This window comes from Sinocyclocheilus grahami, unplaced genomic scaffold (genome assembly GCF_001515645.1).
Source record: "Sinocyclocheilus grahami isolate Dianchi unplaced genomic scaffold, SAMN03320097.WGS_v1.1 scaffold133.1, whole genome shotgun sequence".
NCBI lineage: Eukaryota > Metazoa > Chordata > Actinopteri > Cypriniformes > Cyprinidae > Sinocyclocheilus > Sinocyclocheilus grahami.
Window position 1 is genome coordinate 1,479,555 of NW_015505312.1, and position 12,672 is coordinate 1,492,226.

The following is a 12,672-nucleotide window of genomic DNA, read 5'->3' on the forward strand; positions in this document are numbered from 1 at the left end:
AAGCTCACATCGCCGCTGTCATAGAGCTGACCCTAATAGATGAATGGGAGAATATTCCAACATCGAAGAAATATGAGTGAAAACAAGCTAAGAGTGACCTAAATAAGAATTTCTGCCTTCAGTTACTTACTCCTTCAGAAATATCCAACTCTTCACCAACTCCCTTCAACTCCAAACCCAACTCACTTACCAGCACCACCTCTTCTTACATACACTGTGTAATTATTTGGAATAAAAAGGTTTCAATAACCTTTTGAATCTTGATTTTTATGTAATCACACCACTTTAACTTACTTAAACTGCCTATAAATTAAAGATGTCAGATCATTTACAAAATGAATGTCAGATTAATTCTTGGGTTTAGTGTTTAGTGCTTGTTTATGTATAATCTCCTTAAAATATACAATATACAATTAAACATTTTCTACCAGTTTACAAGCTTTTCTCACTAAAATATAATACTAATATGGAAATAAATGTACAAGCAGAAATGAGCATAACTGTATTTTAATAAACAAAAAAGATAATCATGTTTACAGAAAGGGTAAAAAATAGCACCAAGTAAAAGCATGTGGATAAATCCATAAATTATGGCATGTTCAGGATTATTTCACTTATATAAACAGTCATACTGTATTGTGTTTTACAGTACTGAAGGCAGAGAGGTTGTGTACATTTAAAAAAAAAAAGTGATGCTGATGCTTCCTCACAAGGAACACATTTAAAGACATTTCCAATCACCAGTAATTGTGTCCTACCAACATGTAAAAAGACCTAATTTGTCACATTATTATAGTAACAAAACATTATTTAAATGTCATCCTCACAGATTTTGCAATATTATATGTAAAATGTGCACTTTAAAAAGATTTGGGTAGTTACACTTAAAATATTACTACAAAAGCAAACATAATACATCCCATCTAAAATAGCAAATGAAATAATAGTGAGTGCTCCTTATGAACAAATCAATTATCAGTCCCTGATATCGCATAATGCAATAAACCAGTGCTCAGAACCTCGTACACTAAACTACCGAAAAATAACGTCAATGACTCTAAACCATTAAAGTAAAAGATGAGTATATTCTCCAGTTCCATAGAAATGCTAATTCCTAAAAGGTCTAATTGAAATTCATAGTAAAAACTGTTCTTTTCTTTAATAAAGAGGCATTTGAGATCTCAAAGGCCCCCAAATTGAAGTTCAGAGGAACAGTTTCTTTAAAAGCACAGCAGCCATTGGATTCTCATTGTGCAAGTTGGGCCACCTCCCATGATACGGATTCCTCAAATCGGTCCTGAAATTCTAACGTAACAGACTGTCACAGCAACGCACAGGAGAAAGAAACCAATGCCCCAAAGACTCCTGGATTCGACTGAGAGAAGATAAGAGGCACAGCATCTCTGGAAGAGCACAGGAACCGACAGGCTTCGTCTGAAGTCCCTGAGAACGGTCCTTCCTCATACACCCCAGCTTTGGGCTTGAGAGGAGCTGCCGATGGCTGGGATCTGATCGGCAAAAGACTGCGTCATCCACTGACCGTCTTGAACCTGGCCACCCGCGTTTGGATTCGTAGGCGCCCTCTCCGCTGCGTCAGCTGGAGATATGAACACAAAAATTGATTTTAAACATCTAAAGACCCCTCTGAGTTTCATTGTATGGACAAAAAGAGATCTTCTTTTGTGTTCCACAGAGGAAAGATGGTACCAACCTTTCTCCTCAGATGTGGAGAAGTTACAATATCCATTGCTTTGGCCTCCTTCAGGTGCCGGTTCTCCATACGCTCCTCCGAAAGCGGTCTCATAACCAGGATCATACTGCTCTTCCTTGATGGCCATCTTCTTAGCGTCCTCTGTAAGACAGAAGGAAGATAAAGTGGTCAAGTACAGTTCATAATTGTGTACATCAGGCGGGCTATCACAAACGGTCTGCTTGTACCTTTGGCCATGCCAAGATCAAACGAGTAGTTCACTTCTTCGATCTCCTTAGGCTTCGCAACACCCTTCAGCTGATCTCGGAGCTCTCTCAGCTTGATGTAAAAATGCACTTTGTCCTGAGCACGAGGAAACTGAGCACAGCGGGCGCTGGAGGAGGGCATCAGGTACAACGCCTACAGAAAACAGTAAGATACAGCATATGACTCATATCTGACCACATTTTCCTTTTTTTCATGAAGGTTTTTTTTTTTTTTTACCGTCTCAGAGTCAGGAATCCTGTGAGGCTGTAGGCCAAATTCAAGTGTTTTGGGCTTCTTCCCAAATATCTCCCTACAGAACATTTCATATATACCTAAAACAAGAGTAATTGTTAAATGCACACCTTCATATCAGTTTACATTCTGTATTTGTGTTTGAATACTTACATTTTCCATTAAAAACTGCTATGAGTGGCTTGAATTTCTTTATCTTTTCCACTAAGATTTTACCACCTTCTCGAAGCTCCTTGCTGCAGAAGGTGACAAGCAAAACAGCTTGGATGAGAGGAACATCACTATTTTCAGCAAAGAATGAAAGTAGAGTGACAATCTAGCGCACCTAGAGAGATCTTTGCTTCCCGGTGTCGCTCTCTCTACCATATTTGTGAAGCCGATGTTGTATTTCTCAGGCAAACTCTGATCATCCATGTGATTTAGCAGCTTCTCTGTGAATCCAGACAGGAACAGACACTTCCCTAAAAGATTGACAAGAACGATTATAGTTTAATAATTGAAAGATTAGAGATTTTAAACTATTTATTTTTTAAATTAATATATTATAGATTTTTTAAAATATATTATGCTGCATAATTATTTACATTATTTTATATTTGAATATTTTTTTAATATATAATAAATGTTATTTTATATTAGAATATTTCTGTATTTACATTACTATATTAGTAAACTTTTAACAGTATAAAATCTTTTTATATTTGTCTACAACCACTTTTTAAAATGTTAATATAATAATTTAATTTTATATGAATTTATTCATAATAATAATAATAATAATAACAATACTAATAGCACTGTTATATTATTAACAATAAAGACATAATATAAAATACCTCTTTATATTGAAAGATAATAATGTCAACATAACTGTTTTGAACAATTCCTTTTAAAAATATGAATATAAGTTGTTTATAATATTTGTTCTTTAATTATTTCTATTATATTAGAATATTTTATTTATATTATTAATATATATTAACCTTTAGAATTTCTCTTATGTTTGTAAACAACCTTTTATATTAATATATTAAAAACAACAATATATTAGGGCTGTCAAATCGATTATTGTAAACAAAAACTTATTTTGGATGCGAATAATCGATTTGACAGCCCTACAATATATTTATAACAGCAATTATATAAATAAAATAAACAATATAATAACAACAATAAAATCTATTTTACATTAAAGCATAATATAACAATAGAGGGGAGTAGAATTGTAGTCTACTTACAAAAATGGTTTCCTGGTCCAGGAAACCATCTTCCAATGTAGGCCGCCATCAACCCTGGATTAATTCCGATCTGTATCATAAATATAAGATTCATTTCAGTCATTTGGGTTCAATGCCATCTTTGGGTTAACATTCTTCATTGTTAAAAGACAACTTCAGAGAAAGCCATAAAAACTTGCAATGACATAGTCCAGATTGGGGGTAAGAATGTCAGGCAGTGTTCTCTTCATGACTTCCTCCTCCGACATGCCCTTGAAGCGATCGACTTTCCTCTTGACTTTCTTGAAGGTTCCGTCAATCTTCTCCTGTCCTTCAGCTGGCGGGGCCTCCTTATCCTCCTTGGCTTTTTTGGGTTTGGGTCCAGGTTTGGCTTTAGGTTCACCTTTGGCTTTAGGTTCTTTGCTTGCTGCCCTTCCTCGCTTTCCTTTAGCAGGTGCTTAAACGGGGAAAAAAACACTTTGACTAAAAGCTACATGAGAGAATGTATTCAGTCTGCTGAGCTCAGTTCTAATGCTTGAAAACACACGGTCCTGGATAACTACCTTTCTGTGCAGCCGCAGGCTCCAGTTGAGCGGCATCCTCTGGGTGTACAGGCATCTGCGGCATGCCTCCATCTTCTCTGCGTCCCTCCATCATAAAACCAGCATTGCCATTAGCCATGTGAGGATACTGAGCCTGAAGGGCCTGCAGATGCTGCTGAGCTGACTGAACCCTAGTTCAGAAATACAACAGGGACTGACTGAGTTGTCAGTTGTCAGTCCAACTTAGACTTCTGTAGAAAAAAGTCCATCTTAAAAGCGCATATTTAATAAGATGCAAAATAGAGATTGTTAATCAGTTTGACCAATATTCTGTACCGATGCAGTGAAGTCATGATTATCCCAACACTGTGCATTTAACAGAAAACAATGGTGTTTACAGGTAAAGTAACTTTGCATAATTACTCCTTCACTTGACAAGAAAAACATTTAACAATTTGATAATACAAAAAGATTAAAATACATTTGCAACTATTTAGATCGCATATTTACCTTTGCATAAATATAATGGGAGGCTATTAATATTATGAATGGTGTATTAATCATAGTTAACGAACTAAAACTATATTTTTTTAAATAAAAATGTAAAACTAACATCTAGGTTTCATAATTAGAAATCATTTTAACATGAGTTAACAGCCACCGAAGTCTTATTTAACAAGAAACACTTAAAAGTTAACAGTTAGACAACGCAAACACTAATTTTAATACATTCACAACCATGTAGATTGCAAAGCTTATATAATGCCATAATAATACTAATGACGTTTTAATTCATTACTAAACTACAATATATTTTATAATGGCTATAAAGCTTGTAATATTTTAAAAATAAATCTATCAAATGAAAATACTTCAGTTTAATAACTAGAAATGATGCATCACTTCAACATAATAACTGCGTCTCCTTTACATCGGAGATTGTCTTGTGTGAAGCAGGTGCATCTTCCACAAAGAGATACGGAGTTAAACTAGAATCATTTGAGAAGTCAAGTCATTAATGCAACCCTGCAAAAAGAACATATTAATAATTGCAGGAACGCGTCCGTTTTCAAAACAAACACAAGTGGCAAAACCATGGCAGTTTCTTCTTCATGTAAGATGGCTAATAACTTTTGTCGTGCATGGCGCTACAGACTGGTTAGTAGCATTCAAAAACAGACTTAAAATGCTGAATGTTATTCTAACAGCAGAAAACCAGTGGGGTCGTAATTAATCTTCGCGCCAAATGACGACATATGGGGACACTCACCATTGTTGGAGGTATTCCGAGGGGGCATGAGGCAAAGATCCATAGAGCCTTTCATCCATCTCTAAAGGATTTACTTAAATAAATCAATATTTGTGTTCATTTCAACAGCAATTTCAAGTGGTATTCTCACAGGGGAATATTTATAACCAGCCCTTTTACTTCTAGCTTATTTTATAGTTATATAATAAATAGGTTAAATTATACATAAATGCAATTCTAAATTTAGTGAACATCAAAACATACCCAGCCTATAGTCTGGCTTAAGTGTATAAACCAGATCAGAAAAGGTTCTGTGTGCTGGACTTTAATCACACACTCCATGTAATCATCCAATACATCTCACTATTTAGACACATCCAGTAATCTAAACTGTGGTACTGAGAAAACGAATCTAAATTTAGTAATTACATATTAATTCAGCAGGACAAATGCAGGTAAACTGCTGTGATTCTTTATTTTACATAAGCATAAAAACCATATGTGATACTGTTAGCATGTTCGGCTAATACTGGCCTAGAGTGCCAATTCATTGAGCACAATGAATGATGGTCGCTAGCTAACTGTGCAGAGCGCTTCTATCGGCATAAAATGCATTTACATTGTGTAATTAATCAAATTAAGCTTTATTTGTTAAATGAATACATACCGTTGCGATATGATTAGAACGATAGTCCACTGAAATGTTGATTTTTCTCGTTTTAGGAACAAAACCGGTGAAAGCAACAAAGACGAGACCAACAGCGAGAAATCAATTTGACAGTGGAGCGTACCAAAAGCACCAATACTAGGGGCGTGTTGGGCACAGTATGCCTGTCTCTAAAGTTAAATTCAAAAAGAAAACAAAGAAATCAGAAATTAAGCTTTATTGTTACGTATTTTAAATGTAAAAACTAAAAACGTACTTCACGTTATTAGTTTAATCTTAAATTCATCATGGAGATGAAAAACTGCACCCCTCTAAATTTAATAGCATGACCTCCGTCTCCTGTGACATTTAAACGCTTCAGAGCGTGCTTCCTATTGGCTGCGCTTCAATAAATAAAAAACCGTCTGTTTCCCGTTTAGCAAATGTCAAAATAAAGATCTTAAATACATTGTTCGGTTGTGGCGATTTGCACCTTGCAAAACATATTTCTTCACTGATTTCTCAACAACGAAGATTATAGTCGCGGCTTTTATTTCAGACGTATTAGAAAGGTATGTATTTTATGTATTTTAATTGTGACAATAACTAATACACATGGCTTTACTTGGCCCTTAGTAATACATACATGTAAAAAACAAAATACAACTTACAAAATGACATACATATTACATAATTCTCACAGCAAAAATGAAGCTGGGTTATTATGATGTAACAGGTATAAATGGTACTAAACAGTTATACATACTGATTGCAAAATAACAAAACACAATTCTAAAAATAGCATTCAAAATGAGGTAAATTGAGTGATCTGTTTTCAATAAGCACCATAACTTGGGACTGAGCATGCCATCTGCAATTCTACTTTAAATCCATGCACTGAGGACATGCACAGTGATAAACCTCTTCCAGAGTCCAGCCATGGTTTCCATTAAGAATTTGTTGCACTGAAATACTCGTATAAAAAAAACATGTGAATGTGAAATAATTCCAATATCACGAAAACACATAACTTCAGCTAATGGGAATACACATTACCAATCAAAAGTTTGGGTAAGATTAAAAAAAAAATAATAATAATAAAAAAAAAGCTCTTATGCTCACCAAGGCTGCATTTATTTGACCCAAAATACAGTAAAAACAGTAATATTGTGAAATATTATTACAATTTAAAATAACCGTTTTCTATTTGAATATATTTTAAAATGTAATGTATTCCAGTGATGCAAAGCTGAATTTTCAGCATCGTTACTCCAGTCTTCAGTGTCACATGATCCTTTAGAAATCATTCTAATATGAAGATTTGCTGCTCAAGTAACATTTCCTATTATTTCGAATGTAGACAAGTGAAAAAACAATGCTGCTTAACATTTTTTGTGTTCAAATGAACAGTATTTGTTTGAAATGCATACTTGCTGAATAGAAATTAATTTCTTTAAGAAAAAAAATATCTTACTAACCCAAACCTTTGAACTGTAGTTTATGACTGAAGTTTTCTTAAAAGGATAACAATAGAGGCACAAAATTAAGAAATGTCTCAATCAGAAAGTCATTCACGCTTTCACACACTGAAATAATTCAGGTAACAACTTCAGGAAACAGGCAAAACACATTCAAATATGAAATAAAACAATAATAAAAAAAAAAGTTTAGTTGGTCCTTCTCAGTACATACAGTGTAGACAACAGTCTTTGTGCGATAACTACTTTTCTCAGGCTATTCAGTTGCTGTTGCTACATCTGATGTCTGGAATCTGGTCTGCAAACGGCTCCTTAAAAGGATAACAATAGAGGCACAAAATTAAGAAATGTCTCAATCAGAAAGTCATTCACGCTTTCACACACTGAAATAATTCAGGTAACAACTTCAGGAAACAGGCAAAACACATTCAAATATGAAATAAAACAATAATAAAAAAAAAGTTTAGTTGGTCCTTCTCAGTACATACAGTGTAGACAACAGTCTTTGTGCGATAACTACTTTTCTCAGGCTATTCAGTTGCTGTTGCTACATCTGATGTCTGGAATCTGGTCTGCAAACGGCTGCATCGTCCACCGGTTGTCCGATACCTGGTCTAAAGAATTTTGACTATTATTACAAGCACCTGACACAAAATTGTTCATATTCTTTCCGTACACAATATTTATTTACCTGTGTCCGGAGAAGGATGGACCCCAAATGCTTGCTGTGGGTGCTGCTGTGATCCATGGGCACAGGTCTCCTCATATCCGGGGTCATGCTGCTCTTCTTTGATTGCCAGTCTTTTGGCATCCTCTAGAATAAACAATGACAAAGGACATTGGTTAACAACTTATATTTTTGAACAACACAAAAACGGCTTTCAATTGTAAAAGTCTTCACCTTTGGCCACAGTCAGATCAAATGTGTAGTTTGTCTCTTGGATCTCTTGAGTCTTCACCACTCCCTTCATTTGATCCCTGAGCTCCTTTAACTTGATGAAGAAGTGCACTTTGTCCTGAGCACGAGGAAACTGGGCACAGCGTGGGCTTGATGATGGCATCAGATAGCAAACCTGGACAATAGAAGCTCATATCTAATCAATATGCAACTATAAACAGGAACATTAAACTATCAAGAAAGAAGCTCATACCGTCTCTGTTTCCGGCACTTTGTAAGGCTGCAATCCGAACTCTAAGTTCTTAGCCTTTACTCCAAAAATCTCCTTGCAAAATGTTTCGTAAATACCTGAAATATCAAACAGGATTAACTTTCATCATAAATATGAGTTTAGACTTAAATCAATAGCAAATCAACGACTTACATTTTCCATTGAACACAGCGATTAAAGGTCTGTACTTCTGGAGCTTTTCCAAAAGCTGGTGGCCACCTTCACGGATCTCTTTGCTGCAAACCAACACTCAAGATATTCAAATGTATTCATATCAAGCATTTCTTAGGGCATAAAGCTCATTTTTAAGGTGCGGTCCCATTAGCAAGATGTTGGAGAAATTTGCATTGTTTGAGACTTTCCAAAAAGGTCCATTCTCTATTGTCAATAGTTTATCAAAGTATGAAGCTTCGCTCGCACAGAAGTCACTTATAAATCCAAGCTGCTTGAATAGGTTGCGAAACCTGCTTGGGGAAATCTTTCACCCTCACATGAAATGACTGAAATTTGTTTGCAAAATTTGGCTGAACAACCATAAATGTGGCCACACCTTTCACACAGATAATGTAAATGTTAAAGTCTTACTTTGATAGGTCTTTACTCCCAGGTGTTGTCCTCTCCACCATATTTGTGAAACCAATGCCATACCGTTCAGGAAGCGTCTGATCATGCATGTGGTTGAGCTGTTCCTCAGTCAGCCCAGAAAGATATAGGCATTTCCCTATGAGACATTCAACAATCAATCAAAAGACAAGCATAAATATATAAACATCCTTTACAAAAGAATAAGCTGAATAATACATACAAAAGTGGTTCCCAGGATTTGGATAATGCCTTCCCTTGTAGGCTGACAAAAGTCCAGGATTGATGCCGATCTGTAAAAGTAGCAACGAGTTTATACAAACAAACAAAAATGTCATATTACTATTTATTCATATGTATTAATTCAGATTAATTTTAAAATCCATAATAATTATTAATATATAAATAAAAATAACTTTAAAATAGTTAGGTCCATATATATTTGGACAATGACACAATTTTCATAATTTCGACTCCAGTATGCCACAAGAACAGAATTAAAAATAAAACCATTAATATGAAATTGAAGTGCAGAATTTAAGCTTTAATTCAAGGGGTTGAACAAAAATAGAAACAAAAAATGCTTAGGAATTACAACCATTTTTATACACAGTCCCCCCATTTTCAGGGGCTCAAATGTAATATAATCATAAATAAAATGTTCATTTTTAATATTATGTTGAGAATCCTTTGCAGGCAATGACTGCCTTAAGTCTGGAACTCATGGACATCACCAGAGCCAGGGTTTCCTCCTTTGTGATGCTTTGCCAGGCCTTTACTGCAGCTGACTTCAGTTATTGTCTGTTTGTGGGTTTTTCTGCCTTTAGTTTTGTCTTCAGCAAGTGAAATGCAGCTCAATCGGGTTGAGATCAGGAGATGGGCTTGGCCATTGCAGAATATTCCTCTTTTTTACCTTCAAAAACTCCTGGGTTGCTTTTGCTGTATGAATTGGGCCATTGTCCATTTGTACCATGAAGCGCCGCCCAATCAACTTTGCTGCATTTGGCTGAATCTGAGCAGAGAGTTTATCCCTGTACACTTCAGAATTCTTCCGGCTGCTTCTGTCACGTCAACACTAAACACCAGTGCCACTGGAAGCCATGAATACTCATGCCATCACACCGCTCCACCATGTTTCACAGATGATGTTGTGTGCTTCGGATCATGAGCTGTTCCAAGCCTTCTCCATACTTTTTTCTTCCCGTCATTCTGGTATAGGTTGATCTCAATTTCAGCCGTCCAAAGAATGCTTTTCCAGAAGTGGTCTGACTTTTTTAGATGTTTTTTGGCAAAGTCAAATCTGGCCTTGTTTGCACCTTGTAGTGAACCCTCTGTATTTGCTCTGGTGAAGTCTTCTCTTGATTGTAGACTTTGACAGTGACACACCTACCTCCTGGAGAGTGTTCTTCCCTTGGCTGGATGTTGTGAACGAGTTTTTCTTTACTATAGAAAGGATCCTCAGATCATCCACCACTGTTGTCTTGCATGAACATTCAGGCCTTTTTATGTTGCTGAGCTCACCAGGGTGTTCTTTTTTTATCAGAATGTACCAAACTGTTGATTTGGCCACTCCTAATGTTCCTGCTATCTCTCGAATGGATTTATTTTGTTTTTGAAGCCTAATAATTGTCTGTTTCATTTGTATGGAGAGCTCCTTTGACCATGCGACGTGGGTTCACAGCAACAGCTTCTAAATGTAAATGGCACACTTAGAATCAACTCCAGAACTTTTACCTGCTTAATTGATGTAGAAATAATGAAGGAATAGCCCATGCCTGTCCATGAAACAGCTTTTGAGTCAGTTGTCCAATTACTTATGGTCCCTTGAAAAAGGGGGGAGCTACATATTAAAGAGCTGTAATTCTTTAACCTTTCCTCCAATTTTGATGTGAATACCCTCAAATGAAAGCCCAGAGTATGCACTTTAAGCCCATATTCATTATGGGATTGTAACTTGAACATGTTTTGGTCAGCAGATGAAAAAATAAACATTGTGCCGGTCCAAATATATATGGACCTAACTGTACATATGTACTTAATTTATAGAATAAATAAAAACAGATCAAACTTGATGACTTTATAAACCAGAAACTTACAATCAGCATGTCAAGATTATGTGTGATGACGTCTGGCAGCTTTCTAGCCATGACTTCCTCCACTGACATCCCGTTGAACCGATTTAACGTCCTCTTCGCTTTCTTGGCAGACTCTTCAGCTTCCGTCTTCTCCTTTCCTTCACCTTTTGGAGGCCTTCCCCTTTTCTTTCCTTTTGCTGGAGTCGTCGGAAGGGCTGCAAACCAGATGTTTAATAAGCTGCAGAAACATCCCAGTTAAATGCACTGTGAGGATGCAAAAGGTCGTACCTGGTGGTTGGGCAGAGAGTTGATGAAGCTGCTGAGGTTGATCCAGATATGGATCTTGATGCACTGAAAGATCAGTCATGATTTTGTCCTCCACAGGTCTCTCGGCGTATTGGGCGGCATTAACCATCTGGTGGTACTGTGGCACCTGCTCTGCCTGGTACTGCTGAGAATTGGTTTGATACCTGAGAAAACAAAATTACAAAGACACTGCACTTACTTCAAAACCTATGGAAATAATCTGATCTTTTTCTTGTCAGTGTTTACACATTTACCATACACCTTCATATCCCATTTTGATAGCATTTGTTGGAATCACAGTATACACATCACTAATGTATTTAAAACATATAAGAAAGCAACTCTTTTGGGATCTTTTGGGGCTGGTCAAACTCACCAGTACTGAAGATAATCCATAGGGGCCGTCAGAGATGAATACTGCCTGTCTTCCATCTTAATTGGTGGTCTTACTTTAATAGATTAATATTCATGTTTATGTTACTGATATGCCAGCTGGTAAACCACACCTCCCTTTGTTTAATCCTCTGTTACTGTCCTATTTTCATTATGCTTAGCTTATCAATTAAACGTCACAGGATTATACAAAACACTAATTTTGTCTAAAAACATAAATATTTCAAAGACTATTCAACCTGTGTTATGAGCAGCACTGTAGGATGCAGCTAACTAGCTCGTTACACTCAATAAGCTAAGAGCTGTGTGTGGACCATTGACGGAATACAAGCATTAAAATCACTCGTTTCTTCAAATACAGATATAATTTTCTGCGTTAGGATTATGAATCTTACCTGCCATATATATTCTTCAGACCTTTTCTGGCACATTTGAGTATATTTAGTGCCGAAAAGTAAAAGCTAAATGATGCTACACACGATGAATGCAGCCGGTGTAAGTAAAAATGTCAACAAAGATAAAGGCTAAATTCAAAATAAAAGTTCTTAGTTTAACGCATGATAAAACGATATAGTTACATAGTTTTTTGGATTCAAAGCTTTTCATTTTTTATCTAATTATTATAGATGGTGATTTGAAAATTAACACGATAAAACGTTAATACGAGCAACCATTCGTGCCGAATTTAAATCCATATTTTTATACATTAAATTTCTAACGGCTGGCTTCACATTGTTGGACTCGACTATTATTTACAAAGGAGGGGTCGTATTTTTTCTCTTCATGCATTTTTATATAAAACGCAT

The 12,672-nt window shown here is 35.9% G+C and overlaps 2 protein-coding genes across 6 annotated transcripts; both read right to left on the reverse strand.

Moving 5' to 3' along the window:
* Positions 1-483: 483 nt before the first annotated feature.
* On the reverse strand, positions 484-6,278 carry LOC107590837 (G/T mismatch-specific thymine DNA glycosylase-like). Of its 5 annotated transcripts, none has more exons than XM_016279754.1 (11): positions 5,885-6,278; positions 5,239-5,299; positions 3,990-4,159; positions 3,627-3,883; positions 3,448-3,517; positions 2,535-2,670; positions 2,363-2,445; positions 2,195-2,289; positions 1,939-2,110; positions 1,712-1,852; positions 484-1,597 (listed from the first exon to the last, which is right to left on the reverse strand). In XM_016279754.1, exons 2-11 carry the CDS (start codon positions 5,295-5,297, stop codon positions 1,461-1,463), a joined length of 1,320 nt encoding a protein of 439 aa, XP_016135240.1. In that variant the 5' UTR covers positions 5,298-5,299; positions 5,885-6,278; the 3' UTR covers positions 484-1,460. The 5 variants fall into 5 exon arrangements, with proteins under 5 accessions (XP_016135240.1, XP_016135239.1, XP_016135241.1 ...); XM_016279753.1 differs by having other exon boundaries at positions 5,239-5,311; XM_016279755.1 differs by lacking the exon at positions 5,239-5,299 and having other exon boundaries at positions 5,885-6,277.
* Positions 6,279-7,677: 1,399 nt separating this feature from the next.
* On the reverse strand, positions 7,678-12,611 carry LOC107590866 (G/T mismatch-specific thymine DNA glycosylase-like). The gene is made up of 11 exons (XM_016279795.1): positions 12,262-12,611; positions 11,850-11,922; positions 11,456-11,637; positions 11,189-11,382; positions 9,316-9,385; positions 9,096-9,231; positions 8,664-8,746; positions 8,493-8,587; positions 8,243-8,414; positions 8,033-8,155; positions 7,678-7,955 (listed from the first exon to the last, which is right to left on the reverse strand). The coding sequence occupies exons 1-11, from the start codon at positions 12,266-12,268 to the stop codon at positions 7,876-7,878; spliced, it is 1,215 nt and encodes a 404-aa protein (XP_016135281.1). The 5' UTR covers positions 12,269-12,611; the 3' UTR covers positions 7,678-7,875.
* Between the last annotated feature and the right edge of the window lie 61 nt (positions 12,612-12,672).